The sequence below is a fragment of the Quercus suber genome, unplaced genomic scaffold, assembly GCF_002906115.3.
Source record: "Quercus suber isolate HL8 unplaced genomic scaffold, Cork oak 2.0 scaffold_502, whole genome shotgun sequence".
Lineage (NCBI taxonomy): Eukaryota > Viridiplantae > Streptophyta > Magnoliopsida > Fagales > Fagaceae > Quercus > Quercus suber.
In genome coordinates, this window is record NW_027069951.1 from 362,190 (window position 1) to 380,569 (window position 18,380).

The 18,380-nt window shown below is 34.0% G+C and overlaps 2 protein-coding genes across 2 annotated transcripts; one reads left to right on the forward strand and one right to left on the reverse strand.

Annotated features, from left to right (window-relative positions):
• Positions 1–3,166: 3,166 nt before the first annotated feature.
• Positions 3,167–7,082, forward strand: LOC112023704 (oligopeptide transporter 6). Its single transcript, XM_024056327.2, has 6 exons — positions 3,167–3,772; positions 4,442–4,539; positions 4,642–5,211; positions 5,684–5,942; positions 6,034–6,216; positions 6,321–7,082. Exons 1-6 carry the CDS (start codon positions 3,296–3,298, stop codon positions 6,930–6,932), a joined length of 2,199 nt encoding a protein of 732 aa, XP_023912095.1. The 5' UTR covers positions 3,167–3,295; the 3' UTR covers positions 6,933–7,082.
• Positions 7,083–8,611: 1,529 nt separating this feature from the next.
• LOC112023720 (U-box domain-containing protein 44) lies at positions 8,612–16,479 on the reverse strand. The gene is made up of 5 exons (XM_024056345.2): positions 16,246–16,479; positions 14,105–15,400; positions 13,553–13,856; positions 10,050–10,540; positions 8,612–9,761 (listed from the first exon to the last, which is right to left on the reverse strand). Exons 2-5 carry the CDS (start codon positions 15,323–15,325, stop codon positions 8,760–8,762), a joined length of 3,018 nt encoding a protein of 1,005 aa, XP_023912113.1. The 5' UTR covers positions 15,326–15,400; positions 16,246–16,479; the 3' UTR covers positions 8,612–8,759.
• Between the last annotated feature and the right edge of the window lie 1,901 nt (positions 16,480–18,380).

Genomic DNA, 18,380 nt, shown 5'->3' on the forward strand with positions numbered 1-18,380 from the left:
TTTGGGAAAACAGTACACGAGACAAAAAAAGAGAGAAAAAAGAAAAAAAAGAAAGATAAGATTTCTCTTTTTTTAAATTTTAAGCAGGAAATACGATCAAATTCCATTCCTTATCTCCTCAAGATTCTTTGCCAAACTTACCTAAATTTTAGGAAGAGATGACCCTTTTTTATAGGGATGAAGTTTGGCTCAATATCTTTTCCAAGAATTTGTATTCATTAATTTTCCAATCAATTACCTAATAGTAAATTATAAAATTATTTAGGGTAAAATATTATTTTTGTCCCGAAACTATCACAAAAAGTTCGTTTTTTGTCTCTAAACTTTGTAAACCGTTCTGATTTTCATTCCTCTATCTATTTCTATTAGTTTATATTTTATGTGGCTTGATGGAGTGCTAATGTGGTACTTGACTTGGTATAAAATGAAAATTAGTCTAAGTTAGGTACTATATTAGCACTCCATCAAGTCACATAAGACATAAACTAACAGAAATAGACAAAAAGACAAAAATTAGAACGTTTTACTAAGTTTAAGAACGGAAAATTTTTTTTTGTGATATTTTAGAGTTGAAAATAATATTTTACCCAATTATTTAACCAAGTCACATATTTCGTTAAATCAATTAAAAACTGTGCAATTAAAATTCTAAAATTAAACCACACATAATGGTCTTCGTAGATTGGAGCAAAACGATTTTTTTATTTTTTTATGGGCAAAATAATTTTAATCATGTTGGGCGCCGAATTGTTTCTTTTGACGAATATCTTTATCATTTTCCTAATAAAAATAGTATAAGTAGGCGAAGTGATACAGCCGAAAAGCTGCAAATGTGGTTTGTAATAGTATAGTGGAAAAGTTGGCCAAATTGCCTTTTCTTCTATAATATTGTTGCAACTTTAAAATAACAAGACCATTTTAGCTTTCATTCATCCAAATAAAAAAAAAAAAGCTTTCATCACAATGCGCAATGCTTGTGCCTAGCATCGAGCACACACAGTATCCTATAAAACTTCATAATTTTTATCGTAATTATTTTACACATTATGATTGACTATAAATCACTTCCGCATGAACTCACCATAATTATAGTTGATTACAAATCACTTTTGCATGAACCTATTTTTTTTTTTACCATTCACAGTTTGCTATGAAGACAATTGTGACCAAAATGATGGTATTTTATGTGATCTTTGAATTTTTGGGCATACTACGAATAGTTAGATATTATTAAAAATCGATTGGTGTCTTAGTCTAATAACACAACCGTCATTCTTTATTCTTTAGTAAATTGTTTTTTATTTCACAATTTTTGAGGTAAAATGTTACTACAATTGATGCACAACAATTATTAGGACACACTAGGAATAATTAGATATTATTAAAAAATAGTTAGGGGAATGTTAAAAATTTAAAATAATTTCATAGTATTCTAAAATTAGTCTACCATCTCACATATGAACTACCATAATTTGTAATTTATTTTTTTTATTTACTTTTTTTAGAGAGTTCTAACATACTTCAGATCTCTTATTCAACCATCAAAGACTTTATCAGTTGAACTAACTAGAAACAACTATTTTTTTTTATTTACTTATATGTGAGGAGAAAAGTAGATTGGTTAATCTATACTATTTATAAGATGATTTCCCTCATTGGACTGGATTTTTATGTAGTTCAGAAATATTCCTAAATCTTATGTTTAACAGAGACAAAACTTATGGACAATCCGGTAAAAATATATCTCCAACTCAACTTAAAATGTCCTACTCCCACTAATCTATGTTTTCAAAGCAAACTTATTCAAAAAAGAAAAAATTTAAATTAAAAAAAAAATTTCTCAGTCCACTTTGAAAAGTAGTGTAATTTTTTTGCTTTTTTTTTAATCTAAATAGTATAATCTCTCTAAATGACATCTCTAATGCTTTTTTTTTTTTGGTTGTGTCATAATCTAAATATTTAAATGAATGAAAAATTATGACACTAGATCAAAAAAAAAAAAAAAAAAAAACTTTGAACTATACTTTTGTTTGGTTCAAAAATACCATCATTGATGAATGGTCACTTTTCTTAAAAATATAGTCATAAATGTCAAACAAATAACCAATCTATCTATACTTTCTACAACACTTACAGCTACTATCATTTTGAACGAATTCAAAAAGAGAACTCCTAAAATTTAGTTTTTTTTTTTTTTTTTTGAACTAAGAGAATTCCTAAAATTCAGCCTTCTTTCCCCTCACATTCATCTTATTTTTCCTACCCAATATTTTCTCTATATCACTACACCACTTTCAAACACATAATCAAAAAATGAAATTATAGTTACTGCTTAAAAATTCCAACTATTATATTTCCAAGAGAATACAAGATTGTGATTGGACTTTGGATTTAATTAAGAAGTTTATAAAATTTCTCCAGAATAATATAAGATAAACTGCATAAAAATTAGATGAAATTTCATCCAAAAATTATTGGATGGCTTGTTTCCTTTGGTGTCATATACCATCCTAAATAATTATTGTACAATTCCAGTTAGATCAACGGTTAAAGTTTCTTATGGTTGAACGAGAGATTTGAAATTCAATCTCCACTTACATAAAAAATTGATTGGTGTCTTGGTCCGATGGTAAATAAATTGAAACTCTCTAAAAAAAAGAAAAAAAATACCATTTAAACTCAAAATACTAAAAATTGATTAGTATCTTGGTCTGATGATAAATAAATTGAAACTCTATAAAAAAAAAGGATAAAAAAATCATCTAAATTCAAAAACCGATTGATGTCTTGGTATGATAATAAATAGGTTGAAATTCTGAAAAAAAAAAAAAAGGGAAAGAAATACCATCTGAATTCTGATGTAGCTAATAATTTTATCTGAAATAGATGGTCAAAAAGGTTGTTGGGTACTGATTAGTTTTACACATTTTTTAGAATCTTTTAGAATCATAGACTTAGTCGAGTTTTACGGGTTAGTACTGAATTACCAAGGGTTAGAATTACTGTGTTTGTTTTTATCTAAAACACAAAAAGGAAAAGAAAAAAAAGTAGTGTGTTTGTTTTTATCTAAAACACAAAAAGGAAAAGAATAAAAGAAAAGGATTCTATGTTTGTTAGGATTCGGATTCTATTTTGAAACTGACTCTCCCTCTGAATCTCTCCTTATATATAGACACCAGGCCTACATGCACATTGTCGATTGCTATTTGACTCCTCACATTCTTCTCAGTTATTTGTGCTGTTTACTCTAAAAATCAGTAATCACACATACATTGAAGTTTTGCTCAATAAAATCATGGGTGAAGTGTTTGATGGGATCGAGGATGATTCCTTGGAGGTTAAGGAAGAGTGTCCCATAAAACAAGTGGACTTAACAGTGCCCAAAACTGATGATCCTACCATGCCTGCAGTGACATTCAGGATGTGGGTTCTGGGTGTTGCTGCATGTGTCATACTGTCTTTTGTGAACCAGTTCTTTTGGTACAGAAAAATGCCATTGACAGTGAGTTCAATATCTGCCCAGATTGCTGTGGTACCCATAGGACACTTCATGGCCAAGGTGTTGCCAAAAGATGCTTTCTTTAAGGGTACACGGTTTGAGTTTACAATGAATCCAGGGCCTTTTAACATCAAGGAACATGTTTTGATCACAATCTTTGCAAACTCGGGTGCTGGCACAGTTTATGCTGCTCATATATTGTCTGCAGTTAGGCTCTATTACAAGAGGAGCCTCACACTTCTTCCAGCCTTCATTGTTATGTTAACAACACAGGTTTTATTCCTTTATTTCTAAATTTGATTTTGTTTTTTCTGTTTTTGTTTTTGTTTTTTTTTTTTCAAAGAATTAAAGGAAGGATTTTTAATGGTTATTTGATGATTTACATACTGGATTGTGGAATATTTGAGTGTTGTAATGTTTTATGATTTCTGGGACATTAGAATTAAAGTGGGAATTTTAGCACATGCTTCCAGCCTAATTTGAAAATTTAAAAGAACAGATCTGGAACAATAATATAATTTGGCACTCAATAATTTGTCAGGAAGAGAATCTTGGAAACTCTATCATGTAATACTTTAGCTATCGTTGATTTTGAGGGTAATTGTAGGATACTCAGTATGATGAAAAAGTTAAATAAACATGGGATCCTTTGGGATGAAGAATTTTGTTCTTGTGATTTAAGTTGCAATATCTGTCCATAAGTTGTTTGCTATCAACTCACTTTCCAGATATCAAATGCAAATGTCAAAATAAATATGTTATTTATGTAAATTTGATTTTATTGTGATAATGGCTATTAAAATGTTAATTTGAAAATTTCAAATCCTTCATATATTTTCAACAAAAAATAAATTGTCCAATGTTGGTATATAGAAGTGTGCAATGGATTACTTATAAAAACAATCAAAGTCTAATGTTGTAGCTCTCTTGTTTAAACTGTAGGTGTTAGGGTTCAGTTGGGCGGGTCTTTTCCGAAAATATCTGGTAGAGCCAGGGGAAATGTGGTGGCCATCTAACCTTGTTCAGGTTGCATTGTTCAGGTAACTGTACTTTTGTGATATTTGGTAATCATAATCAATGAATAGGTACATTCATATTCATAAAATTGCTGTATCTTGATGGATGTAATATCACCATTACAGGGCTCTACATGAGAAGGAAAAAAGGCCTAAAGGCAGCGTGACATGTACCCAATTCTTTCTCATAGTCCTGATCTGTAGCTTTGCTTACTGTGTCTTTCCAGGCTATCTTTTCGTCATGATAACATCTTTCTCTTGGGTTTGCTGGATCGCTCCTAAGTCTGTTCTTGTCCATCAATTGGGTTCTGGCTTACAAGGCCTCGGAATTGGTTCCTTTGGTATTGATTGGCCTACAATTTCCTCATACCTTGGTAGTCCTCTAGCTAGTCCATGGTTTGCCACTGCCAATGTTGCTGTGGGATTCTTCCTTGTAATGTATGTGATGACACCCATCACATACTGGTTCAATGTCTACAATGCCAAGACCTTCCCAATATATTCTAACGGCCTTTACACAACAAATGGTTCAGAATATGACATTTTGAGCATCATTAATTCCCATTTTCATCTTGATCGTGCTACTTATGCACAGATGGGGCCTGTTCATCTAAGCACATTTTTTGCAATGACATACGGACTTGGATTTGCTACACTTGGTGCTACTCTTGTGCATGTTCTCCTTTTCAGTGGAAGGTAAGCATAACTTAAAGCATTCCATGAATGATGAAACTTCACTGTCCTTTTAGGAATTGCTAATTGTGTTAATAAGTAAAAAACAAAACAGATAATGCACAAAAAGAATCACACGTTGTAGCAACAGAATACACATCTTTTTCATTCTTAAATTTCTTATGCTTCTTTAACCAAGGAAAAAAGGGTTCATTTCTGCTTGTTCTCTCTGATCTTTTTTTTTCTTCTTAAATATTGACTGCAGCAAGTTTGCGTTAATGGTAAATTAATTGTTGTTCCAACTTTTGTTAACCATCCTTCTACTACAGATGTTTTGCTATTTTCAACTCACTGGATTTCCCTTCTTTAAATTCCTCTTGATATCAGTAGTCTCTGTAAAATAAATTCTATTTGGTGCAAAATGCCAGTTTTTGGCAATATAAGCTCTGGTAAGAGTTTTCTGGAAGCTAAGTTCATTTTCACTTCTCACATACAGAGATCTATGGAAGCAAAGCAAAAGCGCCTTTGGAGGGAAAACAAAAATTGATATACATACCAAGCTTATGAAGAAGTATAAAAAAGTTCCCATGTGGTGGTTTCTTGTCATCCTTGTCGTTAACATTGGTCTTATAATGTTTGCATGCGAGTATTACAACGAGTCACTTCAATTGCCTTGGTGGGGTGTACTTCTAGCTTGTGCCATTGCCGTTTTCTTCACTCTCCCAATTGGTATTATCAGTGCCACCACAAACCAGGTAGATATATTAAACTTTACTGACGATTTTAGCTTTTTTTTTTTTAATTAAAAAAAAAAAATCTACTAAATTTTAATCTCTGGTAAAACAGACACCGGGTTTGAACATTATAACAGAATACGTTATTGGGTACATGTATCCAGAGCGCCCCGTTGCTAACATGTGCTTCAAGGTGTACGGATACATCAGCATGAATCAAGGTCTAAACTTTTTGGCAGACTTTAAGCTTGGCCACTACATGAAAATTCCACCAAGATCAATGTTTATGGCACAGGTCAGTTTTGTTTTCTTAGTTTCGCAAATTCATTAATATATATATATGAGTACATTGTAGGAGTAATAACAATATTCCATAACTAAATTTGGTGGCATTTTTAGGTAGTAGGGACAATCTTAGCAGTAATAGTATACACAGGAACTGCATGGTGGCTGATGGAAACCATTCCTCACCTCTGCGACACCTCCATGTTGCCTAAGGATAGCCCCTGGACTTGTCCAATGGACCATGTCTTCTTTGATGCATCCGTCATTTGGGGACTTGTTGGACCTCGTAGAATCTTTGGAGACCTTGGCGAATATGGAAATATCAATTGGTTCTTTCTTGGTGGAGCAATTGCACCTCTCTTAGTTTGGCTTGCACACAAGGCATTCCCAAAGCAAAATTGGATCCGATTGATTCACATGCCAGTGCTGTTGGGTGCCACATCAATGATGCCCCCAGCTAGCGCGGTAAGCTTCACCAGTTGGATCATTGTTGGGTTTCTCTCTGGATATGTGGTGTTCAAATACAAACCAGACATGTGGAAGCGTTACAATTATGTCCTCTCTGGTGGTCTTGATGCTGGAACTGCTTTCATGACTGTTTTGTTGTTCCTTGCCTTGGGTGCCAAGCAAATTCAATGGTGGGGAAACAATGGGGAAGGTTGCCCCTTAGCTTCTTGCCCAACTGCAAAGGGGATTGCTGTTGATGGTTGCCCAGTTTTTTCTTAAAATCATATCATTGATTGACTTTAGTTTTATTGAACCATTTCTTGTAAATAATTATGGGTTTTAAAAATACATACTCTTTTAATGTTTGTTTTAGGTTTGGATATATGATAGATGTTTTGCTTTTCAATGTAGTGATACCATTCTCTTTCATTGTCACTGTCCAATTGCTTTTGTTTCTTGTGTTATGTAAGCAGGTTATATAATTAGAATATTATCTATTATTCATACTCAACGATGAGTAAAATGGTTTTCTTTTATTTTTTTTAAATTTTTTTATAATAAAAATTATGATGGGAATATTACTGGATTAGGATAGTTGAATCATAATGCTTTTTTTTTGTCATTTAAAATAAAAAAATTGGTGAACTCACAATTTTATTGTCGCTAGTTCCTGTTAATGTCACCAAGTTTAATTTTGGAATATTATTATTATTATTATTTATAGAAGTTTGGGAATATTATTATACCTGAGGTGTGATGATAAAGAGCACATCATAGGTTGAAATTCTATTTATATATATATATATATATATCTAAGTTAGCTTCGAGGCTACTTCTTGGTCAATCTTGAGAATGCTATCTAATTTCATGTTTAAGGGCTCTGGGGCCAAAAATACCTCAATGAAGAGTGCTTTAGCAAGTTATACAAGTAAAGAGTAAATTCAACGGTTGTAGTATGTGGAATTAAACTTTTCGAGGCTAAGTTACTTTAACCTCGTCAACTTTAACTATGAATAAGTGCAGACTTTGAATCAAACAAATCCATTGTTGAATAGATAAGATCTACACTATAAGAAAATAAATTCAATAAGACAAACTACTTGCATAAAAGATTAAATATTGGAAAGAAAGTTGTATTTACAGGCTAATTAAAATCTAAAAGAGAAATTATAAGAATAAACAAGAAGGATATCAATGTTTGATGATTTGATCCCCCTAAAATGCGAGCCTTATTTATACTTGAGACTTTGATGGTTGTTGGTGGTTGATAAATATCACGTGTCGCGCACATTAAGAAGGATATCAATGTTGCGAGCCTTATTTATACTTGAGACTTTGATGGTTGTTGGTGGTTGATATAAATCACGTGTTGCACACATCTTGATTCTTTGGGACACCTGTCTTGATATCTTGAAATTCTTTTACTGATTTTTGACAGTTATCGAATTGCGAGTCTAACTTCATTTTATTCATATTTCTGCTTCTTTATAGTTGTTTGATCAGCCAATATATGGCTGCCACTCCATTTGGCACATGGTAATTATGTATTTGACTCATTTTAAACACATGGACAGCTGTTGTATTCCCTTTGTGTCACGGAAAAATTATAGAAAATATCATAAATGCATAGCGAGTTTCACCATAAATTTATTAAGTGAGACTTATTATTATGTGAAAGGAGACTACTCGTAGAGTATTCTTTTTTTTGGTAAACTACTCCTAGAGTATTCTTTACTGTGCCACGTAGCTATTACTAAATTAATTATTTTCTACAACAAAACAGTTAGCAAGAAAAACGGTGAGGTTTAGTGCAAAGTTGTTGTCTTCTGAAAATTGATCTGAATTCAGTTCCAAAAAAGAAAAAAGAAAAACGAAAAAAATCCATTCGTATATATGCCTGTTTACTAGCTTTGACACCTAAAAGCTTAAACTTCTATGTGAGTGAATTTAGTTCAGCCTTTTCTGTAACTGTTGAGGAAAATTCTCATTGAAATCTCAAGAAAAAGACTTCACCATATCTTATGCTGTATTCCTCCCATCTTATATTACAACCTTCGGATAATTGATCAACATGATTCATGTATAATAAATGAATAATGTCATCAATCAAAAAAATGAAGACTGTTGACCAAGCACATTCAACTGAGCAAGTACCCTGGCAGCCAGAGATTTCATATGACTATTTTTCCTCTGAGCAATTTCTACCAATGGCATTTGTGCTGAAGTTCCATATTTTAGCTTGAACTCCACCAACCGAAAAATTCTTTCTAAAGCAGTAAGGGATTTCTCCTGCAATATTTCATAAGGTGAACTCAATAATTTTATAATTGGAACAATGGCATTTGCTTCAGCTAGCACTTTACTGCCCCTCTGCAACCTTTCATCATCTATCAGTGTCAACAGTGCGTCTAAGGAAGCCTCACAGGGTCCGAGATCAGGCTCCGCAAGCATCCTCACAAGAGGTTCCAGCGCATTGGCCTGTAAAATGCAAAATGAAGACTCAACTGTACAGATTCCTAAGTGTACAGGACAGCCAGTTTCAGGTGCAGCCAAGCAACACTGGAAAATCCCACGCTTCTTCATTGGCTTGCTCAAGCTAACTGAACTTTGTGAAAACTGCTTAAGTGAAATGGCTGCATTTTGTTTTGTCAAAGCAGTTCCAGAAACCAGCATATGTACCAGCACAGGGATAAGGCCAGCTTCAGCTACTATCTTCTGCCATTCCTGTTTTGTTGAGACAGTAAAACGACAGAGAGCTCCAACAGCATTCTCTATTACCTGCCTATTGTGTAAGGCATTTTTATTTCCATCAGTCAGACACTCAAATATGGTATGAACTGCCTCAGCATCTATAAGCCACTGATTGAGTTTGAGCTGTGGGTCCACAGGAAGTTTAGAGATAATACCCATTGCAGCAGCAATCTCTTCTACATCATTGGCAGTTTTGATTATCCTGAGCAATGTCTCAATGCATCTCTGACCCACATGCTCCAAAAAGGTTTTTTCATCTCCATCTTCTATCAAGCAATGGAACAACTTTACAGCATTTTCCCGTATAGTATGGTTATCCACCTCACATAACTGAACCAATACTTGAACTGCAGAGAGCTGGGAATTATAGACGTGCCAGTTAGTGGTTGCTTCCAACTAATCACTTCCGTTAGAAATTATAAAATCAATCAAGAAGGATAAGCATGATTTCATCTGAGATGGTAAAGTGAAAAAATTCCTCGACTAATAGAAGGGACCACAATAAACGGGGAGATACAAGAGAAATCAACTTATATGTAAAATAAAATTTTAGTTCAACAAAAAAAATGTGAACATCGTGTTTAGGCTGTTTTTGTTGTAATCCTTTTTAGTTTCCCAATAGGATCCTAGGAGTTTAACAATTACCTGCCTCAACTTCGTCCTGATGTCTAAACCATTGGGAGAATGGCACAGTGCTTGAAAGGTATGGAGAATGCTTCTTTGTATGTCTGGTCCTGTTAATGATACAAGTGAAAAGAGCTTAAAAATATCTTCCTCAGATTCTAACAACAAAATCTGCTCCTGATCAGCTTCTTGGAGAGTGGTTGATATTGCGAGGTGCATGATTGTGGCGGCTACCTGCTCACGTAGAGGTGGTGATGATAAACTATGACGATACAGAAGTTCAAATAGTGGCCCAACTGCACCTTCTTTGATCATCTGGAGGCCATTTTGTGGCAAGTCTGAGAGCTGCAGAAGAGCTTTAACAGCCACTTTCTTCATCTCTAACTCACCATGTGAAAGCATTTGAAGAAGGGGGCTCAATGCCCCATCTTTAACTATGGACAATTTATAGTGATCGGTCAATTCAATTTCTGAAAAAGTTTCAGCCATGATCAATCTAACATTCTCACGTCCTGCATCAAGGCAGTCATCAAACCATAACTTAGTAGTAACAAATTTAAGACTTTCCTGGTTACAATATACAAGTTAAGCCAGTTGTAACAAGTTGTAAACCAATATCCAACCTCGTAGACATTTGCATATGCTAGAATCAAAGTCCAAATAAAAGCTTCATACAATTACCACATGAATATATTTTCATAATATCAATTCTCTTCAAGTGTGGAAGTATTTTATATTGAACTTCAGAAAGGATAACCTACAAGTAAGGACATTTTACCAAAAAAAATAGGAAACATCAACTGTGGACACACTTTTCCTGCCTTCACTGTCTTTAGCCTGCATTTTAGTTTGTGTCTCTTGTCCTAATCTCTTAAGGACCTTTTGCAAATTTCTTTTAATTTTATGTGATTTTTTCCACAGGCTTTAGAGTAAAATAATTAAATAAAGACCAATTTAAAAATATATTCTTTTATATTTGCATTTCTTGCTCATACAAGTCACTTCATAGAGTTAATTGAAGAAAAGGGTTCCAGATGATGACATAGAATGACTCCAAAGTTCAGAAATATGAAATTTTCCTTAAGTCAGTGATCTTGCTCCAAAGGCACAATGTTAAATGAATTAGGGCCCAAGTTTATTGTAAAGCCCAAGCCTTTGAAAATCTATACTTGCAGGTCAAATAACCTAGTCCAATTAGGATTAGAATAGGATTGGGCTAGGTTTTCTATAAATACCCTTTGATGTACAATATCAATGAATTTTACTCTCTTTTCACATGGAATTATATTTTGGGTCTCATTTTTGCCTCCAGAAAAGTCTACAGTTGATTGTAAATGAGTTTAGAAGATTGAAACTTGGTCTGATGGTATAGTGGACATGCAGCCTCCTGGCTATAATCACCAACCGCACACTGTTTGTCACTTCTACAAAGTCCTTTGTGGCCTCACAAGCCCCCCAAGCCTGGTTTGCCAAATTTAGTGCTATAATTTAACAGCAGTCTTAATGACTCTGCCTTCTTTCTTCATCTCACAAATACCAGTGTTAGTCAATTGCTATTACATGCTGATGACATTGTTATTATTGGAGATGACCTTGTAGGGATTGAGGAACTAAATTGATCACTCAGTCACCAATTCAAAATGAAGGAGTTGGGCACTCTCAGCTACTTATTGATCTGAAGGTCGCTTCCTTTGATGACAGCTATTATCTCTCTCCAGCAAAACATGCCTCTGTTCTCACCTCTCATGCGAGTCTCACTAATTGCAAACTTGCTAACGTGCCTCTTGACTACAATATCAAGCTTCATGCCACAAACGATGAGTCTCTTCATGGTGCTACTCTCTACAAGCAATTAGTTACTAGTCTTGTGTGCTTAACTGTTACTTGTCCTGATATTTCTCATGCTGTACACATCCTCAGTCAATTTATATATTCTCTACACCCTGTTCACTTCAAGTATTGTTCTCTACATCTTGCGCTATCTCAAGGACACACTTTCATGGACTTTTCTTCCCTTCGACCAGTAATGTTGAGTTACAGGAAGCTCTGACACTAGATTGTTGAACAAAGACTGAATAAGAGAGCTTTTATTAAATACACTAGTGCAATTACAACATTTTACAAGCACCAATGCTTGACTCACTAACACTAGTGCACTGCAAACACGGCACTTACTCACCAAATACACTTGCACGCACCTCACTTCTAGACACCTACACACACTAGCTCTTGACTCTATTTCACTCTACACACTTGCTACCTATGGCACACACTTCACCTCATACAACTTCACACCTCTCTCACTTGGTGCTTTCACTTCACACCTCTCACTAGTCTCACACACACTACTTCACATACCACCACATCTATTTATACTAGGTGTATGTTGGTTAGGAAACCAACTTGAAGCTTCTAGCATCTTGCTTTTTATTGGCATTAAATGAATGCCATTCTCCAACCTTCTAGACTATTTTATAAACATGTGGCTAAAATTCATTAGTGCAAGGAAGCTTCTAGAGAAAATATAAGAACTATCTTGGAGAGAATTCCGGAAAGAGAGTGAGAGAAATTTCCGGAATTAGAGAGAAATTTCTAGAAAGAGAGATTGTGTGAGAAGTTTTAGAAGTTTCTAGAAAATTCCGAAGAGAAGCAAATTGAGTGAAACTCTAGAAATTTCTAGAGACAAGAGAGTTAGTGTCAATTTCTAACAAGTAATTCCATATTGCATGCCTATTCTAATGGTGATCGGGCATGTGATTCCATTCATAGTTGTTCCACCATTGGATATTGCTTTTTGCAAGATGATGCATTGATTTCTTGGCTAAGTAAAATGCAACTTCTTGTTGCTAGAGCTCTAGTATTGAGGCTGAATACCATGCTCTTACTGACACAACTGCTGAGCTCACTTGGTTGCACTCTCTTCTCTCAAGGAAAGAGATTCTTTATTAACACTTTTATTTATTTTGATAATCAGAGTGCTATCCATCCACAATGATGTCTTCCATGAATAGAAAAAACATATTAAGATCGATTGTTGCTTCATCCATCATCATCTCCTTCACAACCTTCTCCAACTCTAATCTGTCTATTCTAATGAACAACATGCCGACATTTTCACTAAGTCCCTTGCTCCTAGTCACTTTTTTGCATGCTTCTCCCCAAACTCAAGCTAGTCTCAGATTTGCCACCTTGAATTTGAGGGGGGATGCTAGTTGTATTCGGTCCCAAACTAGTTGCACGACAAGTAACCTAGTACTACTAGGATTAAAATGAGGTTAGGCTGGGTTTTTCCATAAATACCCTGTGATACATAGTTTTATAGTGTGAATATCACTGAAGGTTGCTCTCTTTTTGCACAAAAGACTATCAGAATAATACTCAAAGATAAAAATTAAACTAGATATAATTAGCACATTCACTTAAAAAGTAATTCCATAACTCCCAAAGTAATTAATTCTGGTCAAATTTTATTATTTTAACCATACACCAAAAAATCTAACAACCTGACTGGAGTTCCAGCATACCTGAAGAAAGAAGCTGTAACAAAGGTTTAAAATGATTTGCTTTGGCCATCTCTATAACATTCTGATCAAGGGAAGACAAATTCTCCAGAAGCTCTTGGGCATCTTTGGCAGCTTGAATATCATCACTACTTAACATGGTCACCAGGAGAAGTATGCAGCCGTGAACTGATCCAATTGAATCTCGTACCACATTACTTCTGGACAGTTCAAGTAACAACTGCAATGCTAACTTGCCTTCATCAATTTGGCGTGCTAGTGAGCGAACAATGGATTCAAGTGCATTATCCACTTTCGAGATTCTTTCCTGCCAAAAAGCATGATTCATTTAATATTTAACTGTCCCTTCCATCACCAACTGATAAAAATAAGGTCAGCCTATATCCATAAGTAAAAAAGCTATGTATTGTAATCACACATTTTGAATTCTTAAAACGAAGCATTCAAAAGAAATCACGCATATCTACTTCACCAGATAAAGTACTATAGCTTGAAGATTAGATTAACCGCTTAGCCTCTTAAAAAATAGAAATGAAAACAGGAGTTTGAAGGTACCTTATTGTCATCACTGTCCTTTGCAAGCATAAATAAGATGAACAGAGCGTGCTTTCTTATTTCACGATTTTTTGCACTGAGAAGTCCAACTAGAACTGGAATGTAGTCCTCCATTGTCATCCATTCCCGATGCAACTCTCTTTCTGTACATATATCCCGCAGTTTGCTTAATGACTGAAGCATTTCTGTCTCTTCACTTGACTGGAGTGTGGGTTTAATAGAGACAATGTTAATGATGTTATTCCTTTCCCTCCATTCTTCTATTGATTCTCGAAGAGTTTTGTTGGGCCGGATAACTGAAGTGTTCAAGGGAACCATGGTCAAGGGACAAAGCTTGTTCCCTTCAGCAAAGCACTTCTCTATGGCACTCCTTTCGAAGGTCCGACCTGAGGAAGTTTCCACAGGGTCAACCATAACAGCCTGAGTGATGGGGCAATAAAAAGACTGGAGAGGTTCCAATGGTTGCCTACCTAAAGCATTTCGCTTCTCAATATAGTTCTTTTTTTTTTCATCAAGAGATGTTGTGGCATCAGCCTTTTCAAGCAATGTAATGATCTGTTCCATTTGTACATCTTCTGCCAAGTCTTTTCTCAGAGTTGCATCTTCAACTTCCCTTTTGAATTCTTCAAATTCTTTCTTCAATTCAGACTGCTCTGGGGATATCCCAATAGCCTCAGCAATATGAACTAACAAATGATTTGCACATGACCGATCAAAGTTCCTCCCTTGTATTCCTAAGTCAATCTTTTTTATAACTTCATCCTCCGCTGCAGTTACCCAATACACTGCATCTAACATATCCTTAGACAGCTTGATAACCCGGTTTTTTATATCCAATGAAACATCCAAAGATGTCAAAGGAATGAGGCTTAGCGCCCTACCAATCTCTTTAGTACTGCCCTCTAAAAGCTTAACAATCTTCCGGCAAGTGATTAGGATATATATCCTATTTCTTTTACAGCATTCAAGTGCTAGCTGCTTAGCAACTTTAATCTCTCGGTTGATAGTTTGCAGAGCATTTTCTAAGCTCTTGGAATGGTCTACATTTTGCTCCAATAACTCTTTTAATATCTCCAAGTATGTTGAGAATTTCTTGAAATTTTCCTTCTGAATGAGAACACCCTTGGCTGCATTTACTGTATCAGATATTGCCAGGACAGTCTGGGAGAATAAGTCAGATACTGGAATTGGTGTGGTTCTAATAATCACTCCTGTTGCCATCTTATTACTCAGGAAATTTTATAAACAATTGCCAACGGCTCCATCAACCACATTCCAAACATGAAAGATAGATGCCTGACCAAATTAGTAGGAAAACAATTAGAAACACCCATTTAAACTCTGGTCATAGTTCCTATAAGTATTTTCTATTTAGAAAAGAAACTAAGTCATTAAGGTATTAATTCTCAATGATCATGTGTTAAACAGATGAGAATTACCCATATTTGGTTGCTGAGAAATAGTGAAGAAAATAGAAGAAAACAAAGTATTGAATTTGAAACAAATGTCTTATGTCAATTAGGGAGGTGTCAGAGACTGAATTTCAATAAAATAGCATGACAAAAAAGAATACATATGGTTGGCCCTAATTTACATGTTGAGCATCCATAGCTGACCCAAAGGTTTTGGGACTATGACTTGAGGTTGTTGTTGAACCCTATGTCTTATATCAAAAAGAAAAAAAAATGCCCCACATATTTCAATTTCTTTTCTTTTCCTACCTTTTCTCAGCAGCCAAACATGTCGTTTGGGAACCAACAACAGCAAAAGTAAATTCAAATGGTGTGGTCTAAATTTCATAAGCGTGATAAGGGTAAGAAACAATGAAGCCTGCTGAAATATACTCTCTATTAGGACAAAGAGAAAATGCAGCAAAACAAGAGAAAACGAAAAAAAAAAAAAAGACCATATCCTTAACTTTTCACTTCTCAGGACCCAATTCTTATGGCATACTCAAAGCTGAGATTTTCATTGTTTAGAAACCAAAACAACATACAAACATAAATTCCAATATTACATTTTCTTTTATTTTTACTCATTTTTAATTTACTCAGCAACAAAACATAGAGATATTATCTATCCAGCACATTAACACACAATCAAATCCAAATAATGCAAATTAGAGAGAGAGAGAGACTGACCTGAGTTACAAGTTACAAGTCAATGGGTCTATTTATTTTGGTTAAGTTTTTCCAGGAAAATGAGCAAACAAAAACTTTCCCAGAAAAGAGGGTTGTCAAGGAGCTTATTTATCTTCAAAAACCAAAGCTGCTTTTCTCTCTCTCTCAGACACAAGTCACCCAACTCAAACACAAAGACAGACTATCCCTTTCGAGAAAGTTAAAGAAAAATGTTATTTACGTTCGAAATATAATACTTTTCTTTCCTCAGAAAAGTGTCAAATCATTCACGTTGAAATAAATTACATAATAAAAAGACAAGTCAAAGTGTTTCTTACCTTGTACAATTATTATAGTGCTCCATGTTCACAGCCAATGAAATGATGCCACGTCAATTCTGCAGAAAAATTTTCTGATTAGTATCCACGTGGCTGAGTTTGAACGGCGGGTGTACAAACGTATGTTAGGATCGACGGGGTACTGAGTTTGAACTCGAAGTGGAAAGGACGTTAAAGGTGAGAATTGGCGCCACTATAACGGCAAAATACAGGTGGCCTTGTGTGGACGGGAAGTTCCCAACTAAATTCATGGGTCTTGAGACCATATATTAATAATTTATTTTTGAAAAATTTATAATTTTTTTAAATTTTCATAAAATGATTTATTATTGTACATTTTAAAGGTAAATGTTAGTAATATCCATAAAATATATACCATCTCCTTGCGTACATGTTTTCTAGGATTTGTATGGGGAGAGTTTATTTGATTTTTAATTTAGTGTAAAACTTAATTACAGTATAACTTAAATTGTTTTTTCATAAAATGATTTATTATTGTATATTTTAACAGCAAATGTTAGTAATATCCATAAAATATATACCATCTCCTTGAGTACATGTTTTCGACTATTTTTATGGAAAGTTTATTTGATTTTTAATTTAGGGCAAAACTTAATTACAGTATAACTTAAATTGTTTTTTAAGTTCTTATCTTAAAATTTAGTTATATGAATTTGTTTAACAAAAAATACACTTTCATCCAGTGAAAAAAAAGTCATATGACTGAATTTTAAGATGAGAAACTAAAGAACAACACAGCACCTAAGTACTGTACATAAGTTTTATCCTTTAATTTATAATCTTTACGATATTAGTATTTTTACCAAAAATTTTCTCTTTATTTTAAGATGAAAATCCACTTTTTTTTTTGTTTTAAATTCTTTATTTTCACATATATCAAAATTTCTATTTTGAACCCTATTTTATTTAAATTTTATTATTTTTTCACTTTTCAAAAAGTTCATTTTTCTTCATCACAATTACCAACGGTCCAAGACCCAAAAAAAAAAAAATTATATATTTTTTGGAATAAGATTTTGGCTTTCCATACTTGACTAAATAATCAAGAAATTTTGGATTTAAAAAAAATGGTGGGAGAAACTTTAACATTATCAAGTATTCAAAAGGTATATTTTGTTTCTTTCCCAAACCGAAATGACATTGGGTCCGTTTGGATAGCACTTATTGTTGCTGAAAGTTGATAAAAATTGATTGTTGCTGAAAACACTGTAGCAAAATAATTTTTAAATGTGTAAATAGTATCGTGGGACCCACTTTTAATATTAAATATTACGTGAACAGTGCATGAACAGTGTGTGAACAGTGCATGAACAGTGTGTGAACAGTGCATGAACAGTAAATTTTGTCCCCAAAATGTCAACAATTGCGGCAAAAAAAAAAAAAAAAAAAAAAAAAAAGAAAACGCAGGAAGCAAAACGCGCCGTGACTATCCACCGTATCCAAACTGCCTCATTCTACACTTTATTCAAAACTTTGATTTTGATTCATTCTATTTTTTCCCTAGTAAGAAATTGTTTTAGGCTTTTCGCAAGTAGTTGCATGGAAACTTCACCTTAGGTGAGATAAAAGCCTGTTGAAAATCCATTTATAACGCTTTGAATGAAATGATTAAGAAAATTAGAGAAATGTTTTTGAAAGGATTATGTGGATGAGCCTTGAATCAAACAACACTTGGGTTAGAATGCCTTATTTTTTAATCCCACAAAAGTGAAAATTTTGTGCACTAGATATGACTTTTTTTTAAATATTATTTGAAATTGCCCAAATATAAATAAGTCTCTTATTTTGCTGGACTTC

Coding starts and splice junctions, on each gene's coding strand:
- LOC112023704 (XM_024056327.2), top strand. CDS start 3,296: ATGGGTGAAGTGTTTGATGGGATCGAGGATGATTCCTTGGAGGTTAAG. Junction 5,943..6,033: donor TCAGTGCCACCACAAACCAG/GTAGATATATTA, acceptor CTGGTAAAACAG/ACACCGGGTTTGAACATTAT. Junction 6,217..6,320: donor GATCAATGTTTATGGCACAG/GTCAGTTTTGTT, acceptor TGGCATTTTTAG/GTAGTAGGGACAATCTTAGC.
- LOC112023720 (XM_024056345.2), bottom strand. CDS start 15,325: ATGGCAACAGGAGTGATTATTAGAACCACACCAATTCCAGTATCTGAC. Junction 10,541..13,552: donor GTTACAGCTTCTTTCTTCAG/GTATGCTGGAAC, acceptor GCCTTGATGCAG/GACGTGAGAATGTTAGATTG. Junction 9,762..10,049: donor TCAGGACGAAGTTGAGGCAG/GTAATTGTTAAA, acceptor TATAATTCCCAG/CTCTCTGCAGTTCAAGTATT.